The sequence below is a fragment of the Haliaeetus albicilla genome, chromosome 10 (assembly GCF_947461875.1).
Source record: "Haliaeetus albicilla chromosome 10, bHalAlb1.1, whole genome shotgun sequence".
In the NCBI taxonomy this organism is placed as follows: domain Eukaryota; kingdom Metazoa; phylum Chordata; class Aves; order Accipitriformes; family Accipitridae; genus Haliaeetus; species Haliaeetus albicilla.
Genome location: NC_091492.1, coordinates 25,470,906 through 25,493,440, shown reverse-complemented (window position 1 = coordinate 25,493,440; position 22,535 = coordinate 25,470,906). Strand labels below are relative to the sequence as shown.

The 22,535-nt window shown below is 44.8% G+C and overlaps 2 protein-coding genes and 1 long non-coding RNA gene across 4 annotated transcripts; all 3 read left to right on the top strand.

Annotated features, from left to right (window-relative positions):
- The first annotated feature begins 7,756 nt into the window (after window positions 1–7,756).
- On the top strand, window positions 7,757–9,656 carry LOC138687397 (keratin-associated protein 5-4-like). The gene is made up of 2 exons (XM_069794333.1): window positions 7,757–7,777; window positions 8,296–9,656. Exon 2 carries the CDS (start codon window positions 8,335–8,337, stop codon window positions 9,286–9,288), a length of 954 nt encoding a protein of 317 aa, XP_069650434.1. The 5' UTR covers window positions 7,757–7,777; window positions 8,296–8,334; the 3' UTR covers window positions 9,289–9,656.
- Window positions 9,657–16,230: 6,574 nt separating this feature from the next.
- Window positions 16,231–17,652, top strand: LOC138687398 (uncharacterized). Of its 2 annotated transcripts, XR_011326594.1 has the most exons (3): window positions 16,278–16,355; window positions 16,475–16,569; window positions 17,066–17,652. It is a non-coding gene; the product is annotated as an uncharacterized lncRNA (long non-coding RNA). The 2 variants fall into 2 exon arrangements; XR_011326593.1 differs by having other exon boundaries at window positions 16,231–16,569.
- Window positions 17,653–20,357: 2,705 nt separating this feature from the next.
- Window positions 20,358–22,006, top strand: LOC138687108 (uncharacterized). Its single transcript, XM_069793080.1, has 2 exons — window positions 20,358–20,602; window positions 20,696–22,006. Exons 1-2 carry the CDS (start codon window positions 20,498–20,500, stop codon window positions 21,338–21,340), a joined length of 750 nt encoding a protein of 249 aa, XP_069649181.1. The 5' UTR covers window positions 20,358–20,497; the 3' UTR covers window positions 21,341–22,006.
- Window positions 22,007–22,535: the final 529 nt, after the last annotated feature.

Below are 22,535 nucleotides of genomic sequence, written 5' to 3'. Positions count from 1 at the left end.
AAGAAATTTCTTATTTTTGGTGACTGAGTGCCTGAACATGTAAGCTATACAAAGGGTGCTCACAGCAAATGGGATGACAGAAAAATAGGAGTAATTGAAGGACCAGATCTGCAAAGACACAGAGTCTTTGGAACTGAGCAACAGATTAATTCCCAAACTAGCTGGCGATGGAGGGAGAGATATCTCAGACACTTCAGTACAGTTTTAGAAGTAAATTTTTCTTTACCTTGGTAGGGAAATTCCCATCAGAGCTGGACCATTCCAGAATAACCCCCAAAAGACAAGGCAGTATCACCTTCAGGGTCAAGATATCCCATATATTACAAAACAGAGGAAAACAAAATTTCCCAGACTACTACAGAAAAAGCACCAAGGAAAATGCAGAGGGTTACAGTGGGGCAGCTGTGCCAACTTGATGGTGTCTCTCTCTTCCCTACAGCTTTGCTGATACTCCAGAAAGATGTGCTCTCGCGGGTCCTGCCACGACTATGAGTCCTCCTGCCACAGATCCCAGTTGTCCTGCCATGGATCCCACTCCTCCTGCCACGACTCAGGACCCTCCTGCCATTACACCATCCAGAGGCAGCCTGTGCAGACATACCCCTACGTGACACCCTGCTGCCCTGCCATGCAGGCCTATTGCCCCCCTGTGCAGCGCTATTGCCCCCCTGTACTGCGCTACTGTCCCCCATCCCCCTATTGCCCCCAATACACCAAGAACATCTGCAAGCTGCCACCGTCATGCCTTAAGTACTAGCAGCAGAATCCGGACCCGGCACCTGGACCCACCAGCTCGTTCCTCCCTTGGACGCTATGGCCATGGATCATCTCATGCTCACAGAAATCCCTGGGTCTCTGCCATGTGCCTCACTGCTGGTTTGGATGAAGTGTTCCCCTAATAGTCATTCAAGGTGTCATTCTTTCTAGTTATTCAGGAAATGTCCTTTCTAATTATTCAGTGCATAATTACTGTTGGGAACCTTTCTATGCCATGCACTTCTGTTTCAGACTCATCTGGGTGTGGGAAACAATAAATCTTACAATTCATGAGACCCGCATTTTCTTTCAATTTCTTTATTCACTTTTTCCTTTAGACTTTTTTTTTTTCTGGACTCTTCAGTCAAATTTCCTCATATTCTCAAAGTGCCCCGATAGTTGGTGCCCAATAACAACAATTCCCACGTTCATTTGAGAAGAAAACAGACACATTGGTAGATTTAAAAGTTCTCAGCTACCAAAAATCTACATAGATCTAAAGGGCTGAGCAGAACAAAGCTTCCCCTGCTTGCACCAGACGATGAGCTGGTCTACACAGATTTTTGTCCCATCATTTTGAAAACAATGAGATCAAAGACAATTGAATGCATACTCTATTGCTTTGGAGACAAGCATAGCTCATTAAATGAAAGAGGAATAAGTAGTCCATAGTTGCTAATATTCTTACTTAATATATGCAATATTTTACTCCAAGCTCAACTTCAGAACTTGGGTATATAAATATTTTCAAATATCTTAACACTTCTGAGCCTCTGAAAACAGAAGTCACAAACTTCTTTCTCACATTCCAGTGTTGCTTGTCACTAGTGTATACTTCGAAGCAGAGAAATGGGTTAGCCCAGAAAAGGTCCATCTCATCTAAGACTCTTGTGCATTCGCACAGCATAGATCTGAATGCTACCATATGTTATTATGGAGAGCTCATAAACCAAACACTGCTGAATGTAGCTGAGCACGTATCAACCACCACATTGCTCTCAATATGACATTTCATCACCATAGATTGGGCTGCCCTTACATACTCCCCTAAAAGAACTGCAAGCAATGGATGATAACTCTTTAGAGATCATGATTTCCATAGCAGGATCTGAATTTGAAAGATTCAGAAACATTTTTTGATGGGGAGTAACCTAGGACACCCCAGTTTTGGAAGGCCGTTGAGGAGGTAGAAAGATTTTGAAGGAACATTGGTGTGATGCTCCAGGCCAAAGCACGGCGGAAAGAACTGTCACACAAGCACCGGCTTCACCGACTGGGCAGCTGCAGCCTCTCTTGGTTTTGGACCCACAACTGAGTCACAAAATACCCCTGAGAAATTCATGCAATCCTTCCTTGTTACCGAAAACTCACCACAAGCAATTATATTGCCTCTAGCCTGAAGAAAAGCTGTAGGACACCCATACTTTAGAGAGAGCTTATTGTTAGCAGTTAGCAAATTACTCTAATGGGTAACATTTTCCAAAGTTGAAGAGTTATGGGCTTCATTTTCTTACGCTTCGAAGACTGAGTCAAACAGGATTATAAATCCAGCTTTAGCGCCCATAATTGTGCCACTAGTGACAGAACCCAGTATTTGCTCAAACTTCAGCTCAAGCGCTCTCTTTCTCTGAATCCTTTGCTTTCCAGACACCTCTGCAGGTGAAGTCAGGTGGCAAAAGTATAAGAAATCAGTGAAGGGAAAGAGAAACCATGGAACAGGAAAACTTAACATACTCATACCTTGTGCAGAGCTCATTGCCAGACATTTTTCCCTGATCTTAAGTACTAAATAACCTTTGATACATGTGGAACAATCTGATGGGATCAGCCGAGTCATCTAGGAAGTCAAGGAACATGTGAAGAATCAGAAATACTTTATTTTTTGCCATAGCAGGGAAGCAAAGAGATCATGCCAGACTTTCCAGCATCATGCCATACCCATGAGTTGCAGCTGGTAATCCCTTTTCCTCTTGGCATTCAACAACATGTAAATTAAAATCCTGATCTGTCACCTGCACAAAATGGTAGGCCTACCCCAGGAGTCAGCATTTCTGAGACATAAAGACCTTTCTGTCACTGATGCAATCCCCATTCCCCATTGGCAAGCTAATTAACACCTAGGAGATTAGTGTCAGTCTCCAGGAAATGGGAAAGAAATGCCTTCCAAAATCCTTATAGGAAATGCATTAGGGATTACATATGGGATGAAATACAGTGCGTCAAAGAGGAAACACTAAAAATAGGATAGCACCAACATCTGTGGGATTGAGTGCGGAAATAATTAAATTGTCATTGCAAAGAGGTGTCTCATACCTGAGATAACCTTTTGGAGCCATATAAAAGATTCCTTAGTCCTGTACTCCTCAGTCGCCTACCTTCGCTTCCAGACAATTCTCCCTGTAGCTGAAGAGGGTAAGACCAATTTTACTATTTCTGTTCATGCTGAGAGAGAAGAAACCTCCATTAAAGGTTTTTATGGGCCTCCTGGGAGCTGGGACTTAGCTAAATGCCTTCTGCTTGCACCCTTGTGGTGCTCTGAGGGAGGCTCAGTGAATGGTGGATGGAGGGATCGGTATCACCAGAGAAGGTGCAGCAAAGGGATCTTCGGGTGACACACACTCCATGCTGTTTCACAGGGGAGGTGGAGTTTGGGAGTCACTCATGGGGCTCATTGCGTCGACTTGCAGGGACTTAGCTTCACTGAGCAATTGCCAGAGCAAGCCCTGCAGATTAGGTAGGATCGAGGGTGCATTTGGTCTGGAATACGCAGGCAAAAAGAAAGAGAAATAGTTTGTTGGGGAATCTCAAGAAATGTGTTATTAAAAATAAAAAGGGGAGTGAATAGAAGTGGATCTGGGGCTTCTCTCACCATGCTGATCTTGCTCCTGACAGCTTTGCCGATACTCCAGAAAGATGTGCTCTCATGGGTCCTGCCATGACTATGAGTCCTCCTGCCATGGATCCCGGTCGTCCTGCCATGGATCCCACTCCTCCTGCCACGACTCAGGACCCTCCTGCCATTACACCATCCAGAGGGAGCCTGTGCAGAAGTACAACTATGTGATGCCCTGCTGCCCCGCCATGCAGCCCTGCCGCCCGCCTGTGCAGCGCTATTGCCCCCCTGTACAGCGCTACTGCCCCCCAGCCCCCTATTGCTCCCAATACACCAAGAACATCTGCAAGCTGCTGCCATCGTACCCCAAGTACTAGCAGCAGAATCCAGCCCCAGCACCTGGACCCACTGGCTTGCTCCTCGCTCAAAGCCTTGAGCTCACCTCCTTGCTCATCGCTTGCCAGCCATGCCACTTCTCTGAAAGTAAACACTTTTAAAACAGTTGGAGGGTAGTGTGGTATTAGGTTGAAGTCTCTTGGTTTAATGAGCTTTGAGCTGTTTATCTTCTTCCTGCCAATACAAAGCACCCTGTCCACTGGGAATAGTTTCTTTCTTGCTTTGCTGCTTCATTCTCCAGCAAGAAAATAAAAATTATATTTCAACCCTACCTAACAGTTCTGGATGTTTTTAGTCAGCACTCCATCATATCTGCTTGTCTGGCAGCATCTGTTTTTTCTCGTGGTTTTAGAGCCATGCTTTAATCACTGGTGAAAATAGCCAAAGTAGGATGAATGCCAAGGAAACTTGAAAGTCAAGGAAAATGCCTGCAGCATCCACCAGCAATGCCAGGAGCACTGCACTGCATGCAGAGGGCTAGGAGAAACACATCGAGTTAATTCCTGGTGAAACCAAATATTTGCACTGAGCTCAGCAGATGCAATGGAGGTTTCAGAGTTACAGTTGGGGGCCTGGCCTGCACATTCATGTTTTTACTGCGGACACAATCTTTAAAAACCGCTGCTATATTTGGAAACAAAACAAAGCAAATCCAGCAGGGTTTGGAACCTGTCTTGGAACACTCTCAATTAAACAATTTCTACAGTGTAAAATGAGAGATTTCCCCAGCATGATTCATCCATCCCAGGGCAGGCATAGGAAATAGGCTGGATGAGCTGGGCACTGCAAGTACCTAGTAAATGACCAGTTGGTATATAAGTAATTGGAATTAGTTATGTATAGGTTACAGAGAAAATTGTCATTATAGAGGCACAGCCTGCTAAAAAGGAAAAGTTGCAAATGGGATGCAGCAAGCAATTAATTACTCACCTACGTTCAAGTTGTTGTCATTGCTAAGAGATGGCTCATTTTCATGCGACCCTTGGCAGCTGTATTAAAAACTCTTTTCCTTATTCATTCTTCACCTCTCTGAAGTTGGGTATTGAGTCAGTAAGGCTTTCTGTCTACAGGAGTGGTTTTGTCTTTGAGTAAATATGTTCACTTTCCCTTGCTGCCCCAGGCCTCCAACTTTCTATTCTGTGACTAATTATAGCACATTTTATTTCCTCTTCCTTTTCCAAGTCCCATGAAAGGCACAAAGCCTCTGAACTGGTTATGCTTTCTGCTGTGCTCAAGCTTGAAGCTCCCGTTAACTTGAGGATGAGAAATGGCAGCAACAGGGAAACAAGAACAAAGCTTGTTTCTATTTTATTCCATTCTAGTCTAGTCTATTTGATTCAATTCAATTCTAAGCTGTTGTCAGCCCTAGAGAGGTTTGACACCTGGAACATCAGGGACCAAAGCCTTTGTGAATGCTTTACCTCATTAGAATATTTCTTTAAAAATCAGAGACCATAGACTTTTGGCAAGAGAAGAAGTCCTCTATACCTAATGCTCTAAATAGCTTAGAGAAACATTTCTGCTCTGCTGGGTATGTGTTAAATAACGTAACAGTGGATTTCCACAACCAGGATAAACTGTGAGCAAACCCTTAAGGATTAATGAGGAGGAATTTGCCTTAGCTGGTTCATGGTGAGGATTGCTTCACTGTATCCGTAATTCTCAAATCCAAACAAACAGAGTGGTGTTAACTCTGGGCATCTTATGGAGCCTGCTAAGTTCATTCACTCAATGCAAAATTTAATTGGGACCATTTGGGGTGCCTAATTTGAATCTTTTCTTTTGTAAAACTCCTCAGCTGCCTATGGATCTGTCTTACTTTGTTTTAGACATCTCTGATGTTCACATCCAGCTTTAACAGCAGCAGGGGTTTTTTGACTCAGAGGGACACTGGATGAAGCAATGCCCCAGATCCATACAAAGTCACACAGAAAACTGCCTCATTTTGCACCAACTTCTCTTACTTTACCTCACTGCTCAAGATCCCCCACATTTCTAATGTTGGAGTCTCCTGTCATTTTTCTGCAGGCTCAGAAATCCCCTCCCAGCCATCTCCCAGGTTGCCATGAGCCTCCTTTATTGTTAGCTGAGATGCAGGTACTCAACTGGTGTAAATCTCTATCACTAATTAGATTACAGTGTGTGGCAGTGACCTAGTCTAACTGGGTCATTAGCATGAAGCCAAACTCAATAGGAAATGAAGCCAATGGTTTAGTGGACAGGAACATTGACCTTGGAAAGAGCTTGCCTGGAGAAGTTGTGACTTCATGGTCCTTTGAATTCTTCAAAGCTAGACTGGGTAGCTTTCTAAAAGCTGCAAAATAAAAACAGTAGCTACCCAACAGAAACTGACTGGAAATGGATGCTTTATGTCACCAGAAGTCAAACTGAAGTTTCACGATGGCCTATCATGTGCTCAGCATCTATGATCTGGATCACATTGTGGTTTTGTATGAACAGAAACGTCCTGAATCTTCTCTCCTTCACCTCAGCAGAAATCAGGATATCTCCAGTGAAACTCTACACTGTAGGGGAGGGTGGTCAAGGGTCCTTCAGTGCTCTGCTCCCACAGATGCAGTCCCGCAGCAGCAGGAGCAGCCCTCCTCCTCAGGGTGATCTCAGAAATGAAACATTTAATCACGTCAGTTACGGTCTCAGGTCCCGTGAATACCCTCTGACTGGAGAGAGGTATTTTTTTTAAAAAAGGTAGTTTAATTTGAAACCCTAAAGGTGCTCAGGGCATCATGTGAGTCCTTCAGGCTTTCATGCAAAATAAATATTAACATCAATAATGAATAATTGCAACATGATCATTAACATCAGCACTAATGACTGCCAATGGGTGACTGAGAACTGAGCATAGAGTTATTCCAGAAATAACATCCGTAGGTGGGTCTTTCATTACTTGAGGGCATACTAGAACTTAAAAAAATGAAATAGGAATTTTGCAGATCAAGTTATGCTAAGCAGAAACAGGATGTAAAAATTCCAGAAAAGTTTTGCGTTTTGCTTTTTTCTTTTATTTAAAGATGTCAAAAAGGAATTGGAAAAATATGGACTCTGATTTGACCCAAACTCTATTCCAAATTTCCATGATGAATCTGCACAGTCCTTTGCACGTAAAATTTCTGATATTGGCAAGGACAATGGCATGTGTTTTCCCATGCATGGATGGGATAAGCCATCAAGGGATGAGATGTCAAGAACTTTCTGTTACTTATTTGCCCTTCCAATGACCAGAGACTCCAAAGAAAGACATTGGGCTTCAACATTTCTACATTCAAAAACAAAACACAGGGCCATGGAATTACACTTGCTAGAATTCTATTTTAAAAAAATCATATTGAGGAGTGACTGACATCCAGAAGGCCTCTGCATGCCTCTGGAATCCACTGCTCCTCAATCTTAATTATGATTTTTATGTTAATTGAGCACTCACTAGCTCTGAACAAGCCACCTAACATCTCAATGTAACAGCGTTACCATATGCAAAATGAGCAGAAACATACCTTTTAAGCAGTTCACAAGCATCACAGAAGAATTAACTTGACATTAAAACATTGTAAAAAATTTACAGAACAAATTGATAATAACACAAAATTGAGGGGTTGGTCAAAACCAATGAGGCAAAGACTAAATAGATGAAGGCACATTCAACAAATAAGTATAGGCTTAGTGTGTAAATCACGAATTGCTGTGGGGTACCTCATTTCCGGCAGGACAATTTTGAGCTAAATAAAAGGTGTTCCTGTCCCTTTGCTCCTCACTCAACTGCACCACTCAGTTGGCACGGTAAGTGTTACCTATTAGCAGTGTTCCTTGGTACCAATGGTTCTCATTTGGTTTTGGTCAAGCAATGAATTGAAAAGTATCTTTGTAGGGTGTTGGAAAAGATGACCTTTAAAGGTCCCTTCCAACCCAAACTGTTCTATGATTCTATGATCTACAGCTCTCTCTGAAATCCAGATTTTCCTAGCCTGTTGGTCTATTGCTTATTGCAAAAGACAGCTGGTAAGAGAGAGCACAGTGGAAAATAAGCTTCTTGGGATGGAAATTCAGGTCTTCATGGATGACCACAGGAAAGTTAGTTTCTAGGATAGTTCAAAAGATGCACAAATATTGCTCAGATAGTGACAGGTGGCTTGATTTCCCTAAGGATTTTTTTTTTGCAACTTAAGACAAATAAATAGGAAGCAGTGTGTGATATGGCTATCTCCCATGGGCCTAGACAGCAGCATTTGTATGCCAAAATAAAACAGATCTATATACTTGGAAAGATGGGTTGTATCTGAAAGTACACTGTGTTTCAGGTCCTCAGTCCTTCCAGCTTTGACTACACTACAAAAAACATGTGCTCTAGCGGATGTTGCTCTACTGGATGCTGCTCCATCGTGAAGAACAGAACAGTGTGCTGCAGCCAGCCGTGCCAGAAGAACATCTGCTGCAGCCCATGCCAGCAGTCCTGTTGCTGCGACCCAAGCCAGAAGCCCTGCTGTGACCCCTGCCAGCAGTCCGTCTGCTGTGACCCATGCCAGAAGCCCTGCTGTGACCCATGCCAGAAGCCCTGCTGTGACCCATGCCAGCAGTCCTGCTGCGACCCGTGCCAGAAGCCCTGCTGTGACCCCTGCCAGCAGTCCTGCTGTGACCCCTGCCAGAAGCCCTGCTGTGACCCCTGCCAGCAGTCTGTCTGCTGTGACCCCTGCCAGAAGCCCTGCTGCGACCCGTGCCAGCAGTCCTGCTGCGATCCATGCCAGAAGCCCTGCTGTGACCCCTGCCAGCAGTCCATCTGCTGTGACCCATGCCAGAAGCCCTGCTGTGACCCGTGCCAGCAGTCCTGCTGCGACCCCTGCCAGAAGCCCTGCTGTGACCCGTGCCAGCAGTCCTGCTGTGACCCCTGCCAGAAGCCCTGCTGTGACCCGTGCCAGCAGTCCTGCTGTGACCCCTGCCAGAAGCCCTGCTGTGACCCTTGCCAGCAGTCCTGCTGTGACCCCTGCCAGAAGCCCTGCTGTGACCCTTGCCAGCAGTCCTGCTGTGACCCCTGCCAGAAGCCCTGCTGTGACCCGTGCCAGCAGCCCATCTGCTGTACCAAGGTGTGCCAGAAGTCCTGCTGCTGCTGTGGCCAGCAACCCTGCTGCACCTGTGGCTGCCGCCCCTGCTGCTGCTCTGGGTGTCTGTCTTGCTGCTCCTACATGGTGAAGAAGCCTGTTGTGGTGTGTTGCAGCCCCATGCAAAACTGCTCTCCCATGAGGAAGTATTGCATACCCATCCAGCAGTGCTGTACCACAATCAAGAAGTGTTGCTGAGCCAACTCTGGGTAGCAAAAGCAGCTCTGCTGGCTCCCATCTCTGGCGTGCATCAAGAACAGGCACAAGGAGATGAAAATGTGCTCATTTGCTTCTGGTTCATATGACAATGGAGTAAATGCCTAGTGATTCTCTTCTTGTTTTCAAACTTAAGCTGTCTTCTTTCTGTCCTTTAATTATTGAACATCTGCAATGCACTTGAATATATCAACCATTGTATAAGGCAAAGAGCTATTAGATATTAGTGGGGCTGTTAATTCTCTCCTTGGTGTATGGGACTTCGGACAACTTTGCTGTTAACGTGATCATTCTTCATTTTCTCTCGTGACTTCTAGACAATAAAACTTAGCATTAAGCAAAACACAAAACCTTGTCTTTTGGTTATTCTTACGTTGCTTTGCCCAGAATGTGTCCTCATTCTGGTGCTATTTTCTATGCCTTCAGCCAGGCTCCTGACATGCTCCTGTGGCACCGACTAACATATAAGAAACAAAGAGCTGCCCAGCCATGTTTCCCATTGGCATAAATTAGGTCATGTCTAAAAACAGCAAGCAGAGCAGTATGATCCCTTCTTGCACCTACTGATCATCTGCCTCAGTTAGCTCAATTTTTACTATAAAATTAAATGGTTAAGGCAAATAAAACTCAAAGGACATGACTGAATGAAGCATGCATAATTCCACCATCTGAAAACACACCACTCCATAAGATGTATAGGAACTCATCCCTGATACCAGAATAGGTATTTCAGTAGGTTCTGAGATGAATTCACTACTCATTGAATAGCAGGCACCATCTTCTTCCACTACTATCTTCAAAAATAAAATTTCAGAAGACAAGTTAAATCATTGAATTATTTTTGTGTGAGCAGAGATTTTCATACACAGTGTTCCTGAACTACAAGTAGTGGAATGAAACCCAGCTGTTAGCATACAACTTAAAAGCTTCATTCCTAAAATAGCACACACATGAGTCAACAGTCCCTTTTCCACCTGTCTGGCACTTCCTTTACTATTAAAATTCAGGACTCAGCTGTGAATTGTATGTCTCAGGAAAATGCCTTGAGCACTGTCTTGATTGCTTCCCTCAACCAAATCTTCAGAGCATACACAAAGTCTGCATTAGAATAATCTTCTCTACCAGGTTAGACTCTTCTGAAAACATTACTCAGGTCTTTAGGAGTTTTTTATTAATAAGTAAATCAGGTACAATACACTGGCAGAAGGATATCCTATACCATATCATAACATACTGTATCAGCAGTGCATTCTGTTAAGGAATTCCTGTGAATATTAATCTCATCATATGCTGGAGAAGCTGCCATGACAGATTGCTCCCCATTCACAAAGGTACTGTAGCTCTCAAATTCATGTAACCACCATGGAAGTTTACAAAGACATCATGACATGCCATGGCATGGCATGGCATGTAAAAGGGATTTAGTGTAGAAGTATGTTATTTCTGACCCAGCTATACATTAAATGCCAGTATGTCCTCAATATCTGTATAAGACCCTGATTAGCAACAGCCTTGCAGGGTTCACATCCATTTCTAAGAAAGACATGGACCTGTTGGAACAGGTCCAGAGGAGGGCCACAAAAATCATCAGAGGGCTGAAACACCTCTCCTATAAGGACAGCCTGAGAGAGTTGGGGTTGTTCAGCCTGGAGAAGAGAAGGCTCCAGGGAGACTTCACTGCAGCCTCTCAATACTTAAAGGGGGCTTTAAGAAAGTATCTTTCTTAAAGATGGGGACAGACTTTTTAGTAGGGCCTGTAGCAATAGGACAAGGGTAAATAGTTATTATAAAGGAGGGTAGATTCAGAATAGATAGAAGGAAGACATTTTTTACTCTGAGGGTGGTGAGACACTAGCACAGGCTGCCCAGAGAGGTGGTAAATGCCCCATCACTGGAGACATTTGAGGTTGGGTTGGACAGGGCTCTGAGCAACCTGATGGAGTGGGAGATGTCCCTGCTCATGGTGGGGAGGGGTCAGACTAGGTGACCTTTAAATGTCCCTTCCAACCCAAACCGTTCTATGATTCTATGATTCTAACACAGGGATCATCTTGGCCAATATGGCGACAATAAAGCCTGATTAAAAGGTAATGAATGACTTATTCAGTGGATGACATGTTTGAGGGTTTACACAAAGAGGGCATTACTTCCTGCAGGCAGGTATCTGGCTATTATCACGTGACCGAAACAATGCTTCCCTAGGGACAATTCCAGAAGAGACACCCAATGTCATAAGAGGTCATGTTCACATCTTGGGAAGAAACTACGTGTCCCAGCCACCAGGGATCAACTGCCACCACTCCAGCCTCACACTCAGAGTCCGCTGAACATGATGGCAGCCTTAATTTGCCATGAGTAGATGCTGCCTCAGCATCTTGGGACTCTCATCTTATATTGGTGTCCCCTCTCATCAGATGAAAACTCCAACACCTTCTTCTTCTCACATGGAGCTGTCCTGGCTCTGCACATGTCCACAATTCCTTCCCCCATCTCCAAGCCTGCTTCATAATATCTACCTTGACTCCAACCATCTTACCCATTCCCTGCTGACTGTTCAGTCAAGCTTTGCAAGCACAGCAGCCTTTGCCTTAGCGCACTGCAGCCAAAACAACTATAAGCAATTGCTGAAAAAGTCCTGTCAAGTGTCTGAACTCAGAGCATCTGTGAGATACTAGCTGGGCTCCTGAGGTACAGGGGAAAGGCACAGAGATATGCACTCAGGATTGGATTTCCAGTCTTGCACCTCATGCTTGTCTACAGTGACACAGAACCAAATTGTTAGTGTGAAACACTCAAATGTGATCATCACAAATACCATTAAATACAAGCTGTCTCAGTCTCACAGACCTTAGAAATAGTCTCAGAAAATGGAGTGTATGGAAACAACAGAGAAAAAAGCTAACGTGTGTACTACTGCTTTGAAAGCTGCTTAATTTAGACTTAATCCATCTCTTTCATGGATGAAAATGAAAAAAATTCTTAATAGTTTAGTAGAAATAAAAAGCAGGGGGTGTGAGGACCAAACACCATGGAGGGAGACCCAAGAACAAGACTAAGAAAGGAGAAAATCTTCAGTGTTAACTTTGACCAGATAGCCACCTTTCAGAGGCCGGAAAAAAGGATTCACATAGACCCATAGCCTCCACTTGTTCCCTAAAATCCCAGCCAAGTGCAGAGGGGACACAAGTGGTGACAATTCCAAGTTCCAGGCATGGTTCTCCCACTGCTTCAGCACCCACCTCCCCCCGGCACATTGTTAAGTGTCTCTGTGTCTCAAGGTCATTCCTTGGGAAGTGGATAGCAATACTTTACAGCTACCTCTGGTTCCCATTAATGCAAATTCACTAGAAAATTTGCACCTGTTGTTTGTATGTACAACTAATTACAGTGCAGAATTGAGGTGGTGAGCAAACAGAAAGAGGTAAAGATTAAATACCGGAAGACATGTGAGAGGCATATACTGGGTGATACAGTATGAAGTCAGAATTGCCAAAGAATGCCTCATTTCCAGGGGGATGTCTTTGAAGCATATAAAAGGCTCCCCATCACAGTGGTCTTCATTCACTCATCTTGACTTCTCCTCTCTTGTCCTCACTGGTCAACAGGGTAAGTCAGAGCTTACCGCTTGCCTTTTCATTTGCATTCTACTGTACTTCTGTGTGCTTTTGCAGGAAGCCGTCCAGGATTTCCTATACTGTCTGGTTTGGGACCAATTTTGAGAGATTGGTTTTGGGATCCACCTGGGTGGTTTCTTTCTGGTGGAACCAGTGCTGGACAATATGCCAAATGCACCAGTGTCCAATGCAAAAATGTGAAGATCTCAGGGAGAGGCTGTCATGGGATTCTGGTCAGTAGGGACTTCCCCAGCCAGTTTGAGATGGACTTTGGGATAAGAATGTTTTAAGCTGCCTAAACAACTGGGAGATTCAGGCAGAGAAAAAAAGACTCTCTCTGTTTCTTCCAGCTTTGCCTACACTACTACCAACAACATGCCCAACGGAGGTTGTGGATGCTGCGGTGGAAATAACACCACCGTGTGCTGCTACAGCAGCCCAAAGTGCTGCAAGACACCAATCTGCTGCTCACCTATGCAGTGCTGCCGCCCCACCACCTACTGCATGCCCATGCAGACCTGCTGCTACACCATGAGCAATAACGGAGGCTGCTGCGGTGGCAGCAGCGGCTGCTGTGGCAACTAAGCCCACATGGCAAAGGGCAGGCAGGGCTGCACTGCCTGCTGCTTCCCTCCTGGCTCATTTGGTGTTGGATATGGATATGGATACCGCCCTGAACGCTCTTCCTCCTTTGCTTAGAGACTGTAGATCATCTCTTCTCTTTGTCTGCCTGTAATCACCAAATGCTTGTAATGTGCTTTGAAGTTGCTCCTCACTGATCAGTGTGATTTTCCTTTGTAAGCACTAGTCCTACTGTTAATTTTCCTCTTGGTGTGTGGGATGTTTAATTCTTTTCATTACTGTTTTGCTTGACTCTGTCTGAAAAACAATAAAGTCTGTAGTCCATGACCCTGCAAAACTCTTGGTGGTTATCTGTTTGCTAGCTGGTGAATCCAGAGTGTATCACTGCACCTATCACCTTTTCTTTGCATTTTTTTCCAATTTTGGGATGCTCCTGTCTAAAAGGTGCTAACTAGGGGAGGGTGCCTACACAAAGAAAATCATTTCACCCCTAATGCAGTTCTGAGCTTCTGCATGGGTCTATTCAAACAAAAGCTGAGTGTCTGTTATTTCTGCAAGCAATATTTCTCCTCTCACTATAAAACTACAAAGAAATAGGAAGAAAATAATATATGAACTTGTGAAGGATGTGAATTTCTTCTGAAACAGTTTGACACAGGCACATCCCAACTAGGAAAGCTCCATGTATTTTAACCAGCTAGAGGTCTACTTCAGAACCTACAGGCAGTCCCTATAAATAGTTTAAGATTTATGAGATGGAGGTCTTGCTTCTGCTAAAATGTCTGGGTTACCAGATATTGAGCTGAAGTGTTAGAACAAATGGTGAGAAACCTCTACTGTCTTCAAGGAGTGACTGGGTCAGTAAGAGTTGTACCAAAACATAGCATGCAAGGTCTGCACCGTGGACCGCATTCTGTGTCTAACGCCCTTGCTGACTCTTGTTTCCACACTGCTTCAGTCCCTTCTTTGCATTAAGATCCATAGCCCACTCACCAAAGACCATTTGAGTACCTAGGTTACACAAATGGCTGGACACAATTATCATGGGTGGGAAATGCCCATCTAGATCATCACTTCTTCATGCAGTTGCAGGATTTGCCATTGAGAACTTTCCCTCTGGAGGCACAAGTGAAGTGCGCCCCTTTGCTTCTGCCCCATTAATTCCTTGTAAATTAATCAGTTCTCTTGGGCAGGGAAATGTATGTCACCTCAGAGGAGACCTGCTGGAAAGAAAATGCCATGCATGTTCTTCTACCCTGTCTGGAGAAGTTGCAATTACATGTGTTGCTTCTCCACCATTTCACTCAAGGAATTACTCTCATTCCAGGAAAGCCTGGAAAGGAGCTGGCTGCATTTACTGCAGGGGCAAATTGGCACTAAAATCACAATCTGCTCCCCCTTGCACTGTGCAGAAAATAAACCAAGGCCCCTGTTAGCATCTTTGGGGCTGGCAGCCACTCATCTAGGAGGACCCCTCTTCAGAGGACCCCAGGGATCCCAGAGGGTGTCAGGCAGGAGGCAGGGAACTCGCCAGGCAGGCTCCACCATCCTCTCATTAGGCAGCACTCCTCTCAGGATAATGTGGCGAGGGCTTCAAATGAGAGCTGCAATTTTAGGCCATGGAAAAAATTCCTCCCAAATACCCTGTGTTCCTGCCATCATTCAGCCCCACAGCAAAGTGCATTGGAGGCAGTGGCTGGCAATAAACAACCATTCATCCACCCTGGCTCAGTTGCCCAAGGCTCTGCCTTACCTTGACCTTCCTCCCTTCTTCTTTCCCTCCCAGAAAATGGTTTCACCTCAATAATATCTCTTCCTGCATCACTTTTGAGTCCCTGCCTCCCACTTAGCTCTACGACCCGAGTTAGAACCAGTTTCCTGTGCTTGTCATATCTCTTCCACCTTCATCTTCCTCTCACTCTCTCAGTCCATGCTGGGCTCCTTCATTTACCACTTCCAACAGCCACAAAGAGTCCTGCACAAACTCCAAATCTAAACAACCCTCCCTCCCTGCTGAGGAGCTGTGCAGGGGTGGTCCTGCTTGGTGCCAGGGCTCCAGCACACAAGGGGATTTCAGCTGGATGCAATGGGAGGTCGCAGGAGGGACATGCTGACTTGCAATGCATCATGCCCAGTCCCAGAGCCATGACTCCTTGCGTTCCTGCTTGCACAGGCAGTGCTGCCCCTTAGCTTTCTAATTAAAATGCAAATTATTCTAAAGTGAATATTCAATTCAGAGTTTTTGAAAATGTTTCTAGGAAAGCAGCCCCAGCAAAGCAGAGCAGGAAGTGAAGCATTCTTGTGTTAGTGATGCCCGTGTGCAAACCTAAACCCCCCAAATTGGAGGATTTTCAGAAGTTTAGGCAAGCCAAAAGATAACGATGGCTTTGGCATCGCAAAGATGCTCTTGGCATGCATGAGGGCAAGATGATCTTGCATGGAGTCACGTGCAGGTGACTGAGACCCAGGAGCCAGCATGACTCCCAACACATCCCAAACACATGGTCTTCTTGTTCCCTCCTCACGTGCATGTCCTGTGACAGAGAACAAACATACCTATTTTGATGAAATTTTCCAAATATTTGTTTCAAACACCAGTCCAATGAAACAGCCCATCATATGTGCAAAAGACGCAACCCAGGGGATTCAGTTTCAGCTCTTACACTGATTCAGCACCAGCCGCTGCTGAGTAAGTCCCTTAGCATCTTTGGTCGTCGCTGTCTGCATTTGTCAAACAGATACAAGGACACATTTTTTGGCTGCCTTGCAAAGCTGCAGAGAGGACAAATTCATTAGTATTCATAGAAGCCCTTTGATTATCTGCAGGCTAAACAATTATGAGGCAAAACAAAGGTAGTGATCACAAATAATATGGCAAAGAGTAAATACCAGAAGACACGTATAGCTAAAAAGTATGGGTTTGGGTTAGTAAACAGGGATGTTCAAATGGTCAATGGCTGTCTCACTTCCAGGAGGAAGGTGTCTAGGACTATAAAAGGTCTCCTGGCCCAGCTCACTTCATTCGCTCATCTTCTCTTCCCTTCACCTCTCCTCACTCTTCAGCAGGGTAAGTGAGAGCATCTAAATCTTCCTTCTTTTTCACAGAAGAAAAATGTTATGTATATCTTATAACAGTATCCAAATATAACCGGGTAACTGGACTGGGACTTAGACTGAAGTTGGGCTTTTATGAACTGTGTACTAGGAATTATGGGGATGAGCTAGAAGCGTTAAAGTATGGAGAGGCTATAGGAGTATTAGCAGGGCCATACAGAGCAAGGGGACGGAGAACATTCCAGAAGGGCCCAGACTGAGGACTATGTGCACTGCACTGTGTGATTCTTGCTAAGACATTAGGGATGCCTTGGTATGAGTAGGTGGACATCTACATTACAAGAAAAAGACAGAGAGAAGAGTTACAAGCAAGATTTACTACAAAGAAGATAGCACTCCGTTTGAGCTCCTTGAATCTCCAAATTTAGCATAAACAGAGCTTTAAATTATTTCTGTATTTCCAAATATCCTGCTCCCAGTCACAGACAGACTCTCTCCGTTTCTTCCAGCTTTGCCTACACTACTACCAACAACATGCCCAACGGAGGCTGTGGATGCTGCGGTGGAAATAACACCACCGTGTGCTGCTACAGCAGCCCAAAGTGCTGCAAGACACCAATCTGCTGCCCACCCATGCAGTGCTGCCAACCCACCACCTACTGCATGCCCATGCAGACCTGCTGCTACACCATGAGCAATAACGGAGGCTGCTGCGGTGGCAGCAGCGGCTGCTGTGGCAACTAAGCCCACATGGCAAAGGGCAGGCAGGGCTGCACTGCTTGCTGCTTCCCTCCTGGCTCATTTGGTGTTGGATATGGATATGGATACCGCCCTGAACGCTCTTCCTCCTTTGCTTAGAGACTGTAGATCATCTCTTCTCTTTGTCTGCCTGTAATCACCAAATGCTTGTAATGTGCTTTGAAGTTGCTACTCACTGATCAGTGTGATTTTCCTTTGTAAGCACTAGCCCTACTGTTAATTTTCCTCTTGGTGTGTGGGATGTTTAATGCTGTTGATGTATTGTACTCCCTTTTCTTGATTTAATCTCCAATTAGTCATGAAAGACAATAAAATTTTTAAGTTATGACACTGCAAACTTCTGGTATATGTTGATTCATTTATCTTTGTCTTTTAAACTATAGCTCTGGTCTGGGACTTTTTTTGCATTTGCTTAGTTTCTGAATATAATGAATTTTTCAACTATTTGTCATGCTACTGATGACAGCACGCCAGTACATGCGGTAAACTTCTTGGGTTAGTCCCTCATCTGGGGAAAAATAGTGCTTGCTAGTGTCAATACATTATCTAAGCTACAGGAGTATCCTCTTGGCCATGCATTTTCATGCTATCTTTCCCCTGCTTATGACTTTGAAGATACACAGTCTGTGATCGAAGCATGTGTATGGTCCTAAAGCCAGAGCTAAAGATTTTCTGATAGCTATCTTTTTTTTTTTTTAAGAGCTATCTTTTCTGATAATGGAAATCTTTCCAGTGAATTTGGTGAACTTTAAAGCAGGCTTCTTAAAAGGCTTGATATCTTGTCAATAAGATTAAATACACCAGCAAGCATGGTCTGCATGGTGCAGGGAGGGAGTGAGTTATTGAAAGATGTGGAGACATAAGTCTAGCCTGAAGGATTCAGAAATACTATCTAATTTCATCTGGAATTCTATTAAAATGTGGCAAATTTTAAGAGATGAGATTCAGAAATGAAATATTTGCACTTTGTGATTTGTAAAACCCTCAGGAAGGGAATTGACTCCAAAACATCTCTTCTAACATGAAAAAATCCCAAAACAGCATAATGTTGGGACTGTGGTAATGAGTTATAAATTTAAAATCCTTGTTGGCCCTTAACAGATACCAAGGTATTTTCTGTCCTTACATGCAAGTCCCATGGCTTCCTGCAAGGCAATTACATTTTTCCTGTAGCTAAAGAATAAATTATCTCAGTGGCAGCAAAGTCATCAAGTCCAAGCACGCACCCTGGAATCACACCCCTGAATTCTGCACATGCTTTTCCCAGTGATTCAAACCCAAATGCATCTCTTACAGAGGCTCTACTGTAGAGTGAGCACACGGAAATACCTTTTGCACTGAGAGCCTCAGGGCTGCTGTGAGAGATACTTTGCTGGTACTTAAAAAATATCTTGACCATCCACAGAAATGCAAAGTGGAGCAGCTTACATCGAAAATGAGTCAAAGCAGAAATGTCAGAAGGGTGGATATGGTGCTTGAAAAAGCCTGAAATTGTTAGTTCATGAGGTTAGCACTCCTCTGTGGTGTCCTTGTTCCAGATATGCAGCACATAAAAGGGCTTTTGGTGTTGTACCCACTCACTTGACCGAGGTGCTCCTCACTTGGAAGGGAATTAATTCATTTAAATAGGGGAATATACATCCCATCCACAGCCTGACATAGTCTGCCCCTGTGCCCTGGTGTCCATATGGATCCTGTATGCAGAACTTACATCTTCCAGTCGTCCATACTACATCTGCCATTCATCATGGTCCAGATGTCACCCTTGATTCCCTCGCCATTTCTCTGGCTGTCTGGTTTCTCTGCACTCTGGAAGGTGATGAGCATCATGTGCAGATATCACAGACCTTCTCTGACAAACCAGGTCCAACCTGCAGCCCAATCTGCAAAGCCAGCTGGAAAACCTCCCGTATTTTCTCACAGAAAATTTCAACTTTCCACTAACAAATCAAAAGCCGAAGATTTTTCAGATGGAAGCTTATGAAAGAAGAAATAAACCCCTATTGGTAGATAACATTTTCAGTGTCAGAAGTTGGGTTGGCTTGGCAGAAATTGCAGTTTTTAAAGAACTAATTGTACTCTCTGCACTTTTTCAGATGCCTTCTGCAACTTCAGTGCTAGGGTACTCCATGAAGAAAGGTCATCATATCAGGACAACCTTGTTAATTAAAACCTGATGTCTGTTTTTACAGAACAGGAGCATTACAATATAAGTTTCAAATGATGTTTTTTCTGAATCTTGCTAATCCAGAATTCAGAATTTTTTATACATAATGAACAAAAGTCCACTTGGAGTCCAGCTTTACAAAATAAAATCACAGTTTCACAAAGTTACCATAGTAAAAAGAGGTTTTCCCACTTCTAATTATATTCAAGTAGAAATGATAACTGAGTGTAGACCCTGTTCCATCACAGGGCACTTCCAGCTGCAGACAACGGTACCATAGCATGAAGTGTGGAGCGGGGCATGAAGAGGCAGTAAAATCATCTTATCTCTGCTGAGTGTCAGGCTGGATTTCCAGCTATGGGTAAAACACCTAGAAAGCAGTCTGGGGAAAAACTCCAGCTCCATGGAGCACTCCACAAACATAACAATTCCTGGTTTAGAGTTGGTCAGGGTGGTGTTAAGCTGAAATAGAGTTGAAAAATCAATCGCTTCTTCTTAAAAACAGAATTCCACTGGTTTTCCAATTTTTCCTTTTTAAAAAAAAAAAAATTGTTTTTTATTTTGTCAGAAAGCTTACTTGTTTTCAGTGATAGATTTTTCTCTGTTTTCTTTCAGTCTCATGAAAAAACATTGCCATTTGCATACCTCTGCACCAACACCCTGTTTCAAGACAAGAGCTATTGTGCACCAGGACATGGGACTGGAGACCAGGACTCCTGGGCCCTTTTGTGGTTTTCCCACTGCCACAAGAGACTCCTTTTGGGCACATTACTCAGCATCACAGTATTCCAGGTATCCTTATCCCAGGATCCCATCTGACTAACATTAGGTAACAGCATATTTGAACATGACCGATGGGAGAACTAATTAGATAATCGCCACTGCATATGCAAAGAGCTAAGCTGACATTACATCAAGGGAGATGCTAATTGCAGCTGATTAATCCAATAGCAAGTGCCAGAAAAAATATACACACAGAAGTGGCACTCACTGCTCAGCTATTAATTCCCATGGCATGCCTCATTTCCAAAAGAGCTCGGTCACATATAAAAGCTTTTGGCCCCAGCCCTGTCCTCAGGACTCAGACTCTCTGCTCAGCCCATCTGTCACCAGTCACAGGGTGAGTTAGATTCTCTCAGCTGTCTTGGATTCCTCACTTTTTTCATAGAAACAGCAAAAAAAAAGTTGGTTGTTTTTTTTTTCTTTTTCCCAGACTATTTATCCCCGAGGGCTTGGCCATCTCTGCCACAGGATGCACTACTGTAAAGGCAACAGCGACCAGGACTTGTACCATGACAGCTCAGCCTGTGGCGAGAAGGGCTGGATGTGGCACAGTTCCACAGGGTGCTGCCACAAAAGCCCCATGGGTGCCACAGACCTGCCCCCTTGCCATGACGCCAGCAGCCTCAGCCATGACATTGAAGGGTCCTGCCAGAGCGAGCCGCAAGGCTGCCAGCCCATGGAGCCATGCCCACCCTGGAGGTGCTGCCCGCCACAGCAAAGCTGCAATTTTGGCAAGCCCCGGCGACGGGTGGAGGTGAGCCATGTACAGCCCGTCTGCCCCCCACCTGTGAAAATCCATCACCGGCCACTGCAGCAGTACCGCCCACCCCTGCACTGCAAGGAGCCAGGTTGCTGCGGCAAGCCCCGGAGGCGCGTGGACCAGTGTCCCGTGGAGGATGCCTGTCCCCCCATAATACTGCATCCCCGGCCACTGCAGCATCGCTGCCCCTGCATCCCGCACTGCCACCCACCTGTCCAGCACTGCTGCCCAACTGCTGCGCCCCTGCTGCTGCATCCCAGCCAGCACCAGCAAAAGCAGGTCCCTCTCCTGCCACCCTGCCTGCAGAAGAAATGAGCACAGGGCCAGCGAGGCACTGGGACGGATCCCCCTCAGCATGGGGGATGCTTCGCCGCTCACCCAAACCGCTGATGGTCCCACCTCCGCTTTCAGCACAATGCGATACAGCTGTGGCTGATGGCTTGCTGCTGCTCTTTGCACACTGGATTCAGGGTCCGCAGTCCCCTGTTTGACCCCAGCACCGACACTTTAAATTCCCAGAGTCCCCCCCTGTCAGGGAGCAGGCTTTAATCATCCAAACCCCACTTTGTTCTTCCTCAGAGTAGAGCAGCCATTTCTCCCCTCTTCTGAGAAGGTGAGCAGCCTGGGGATGGGGAAACGGAATGGGAAGAGCCTGAACAAGGATGGGGAAATAGCCTGCCATGGATCCACCTTCTCCCATGGGTTCAGTGGATGGATTTCAAGGTTGTTTGAAAACAGAGACAGGACTGTACTGGGAAAAAAGTACACACTGTGACTGCAGGAGCATCAAGGACTCCCGCAATTTTATTTTCTCCCTGTATATTCAAGAATAAAGTTGAAAAAATTTAGTTGACACTTGGTTCCTTTTTTTTTACCCCCAAAAATATTACCAACATTACAATGAGGAGATGTTAAAAGTCATTAAAATTCTCACAAGGAAACTTGTAAATTTAAAATCAAAATCAGAGTTCACACATGAGGATTTCAGCTCTGTCTGTAGCAGTTTCACCAGGCTGAACTCCATCTGTGGGCTGTAAAATCCTCTCCACTGTGATTACCCATCAGAGGACCAATGGAGGGACTTCACTATGGTCCATCAGCAAGTGATCTAGGTACAAACAGTTTGCTCCATAATGTGTGCCATCACCTTCATTAGCGAGATCGTAACACTGCATGAGGAGGCCATCCATCATATAAATGTTAATCATGATAATAAGCCCATGCCCTGGCACGTGAGGTGTGTCTGTGCATGCCAGGAATGCCTTTTCACTTCGCACAGCTCTCCACTGCCCAGCTTTTGCAGGCACACAGGTAATGTGCTGTTTCTCTCACACTTTGCCAGAAAAGCCTTCCACTAGGTGCATTAAAATATATATTGGTTTTTTTCTTTGTATTGCCTAAGCATAGCTCCAGTGTGTTCTCACAGCCACTAGCAATCACCAAAGAAAAAAAGAAATTCATTCTTGTTTTCTTAACGCAGCAAATCACAATTTATTTTTCTCATGTCTAA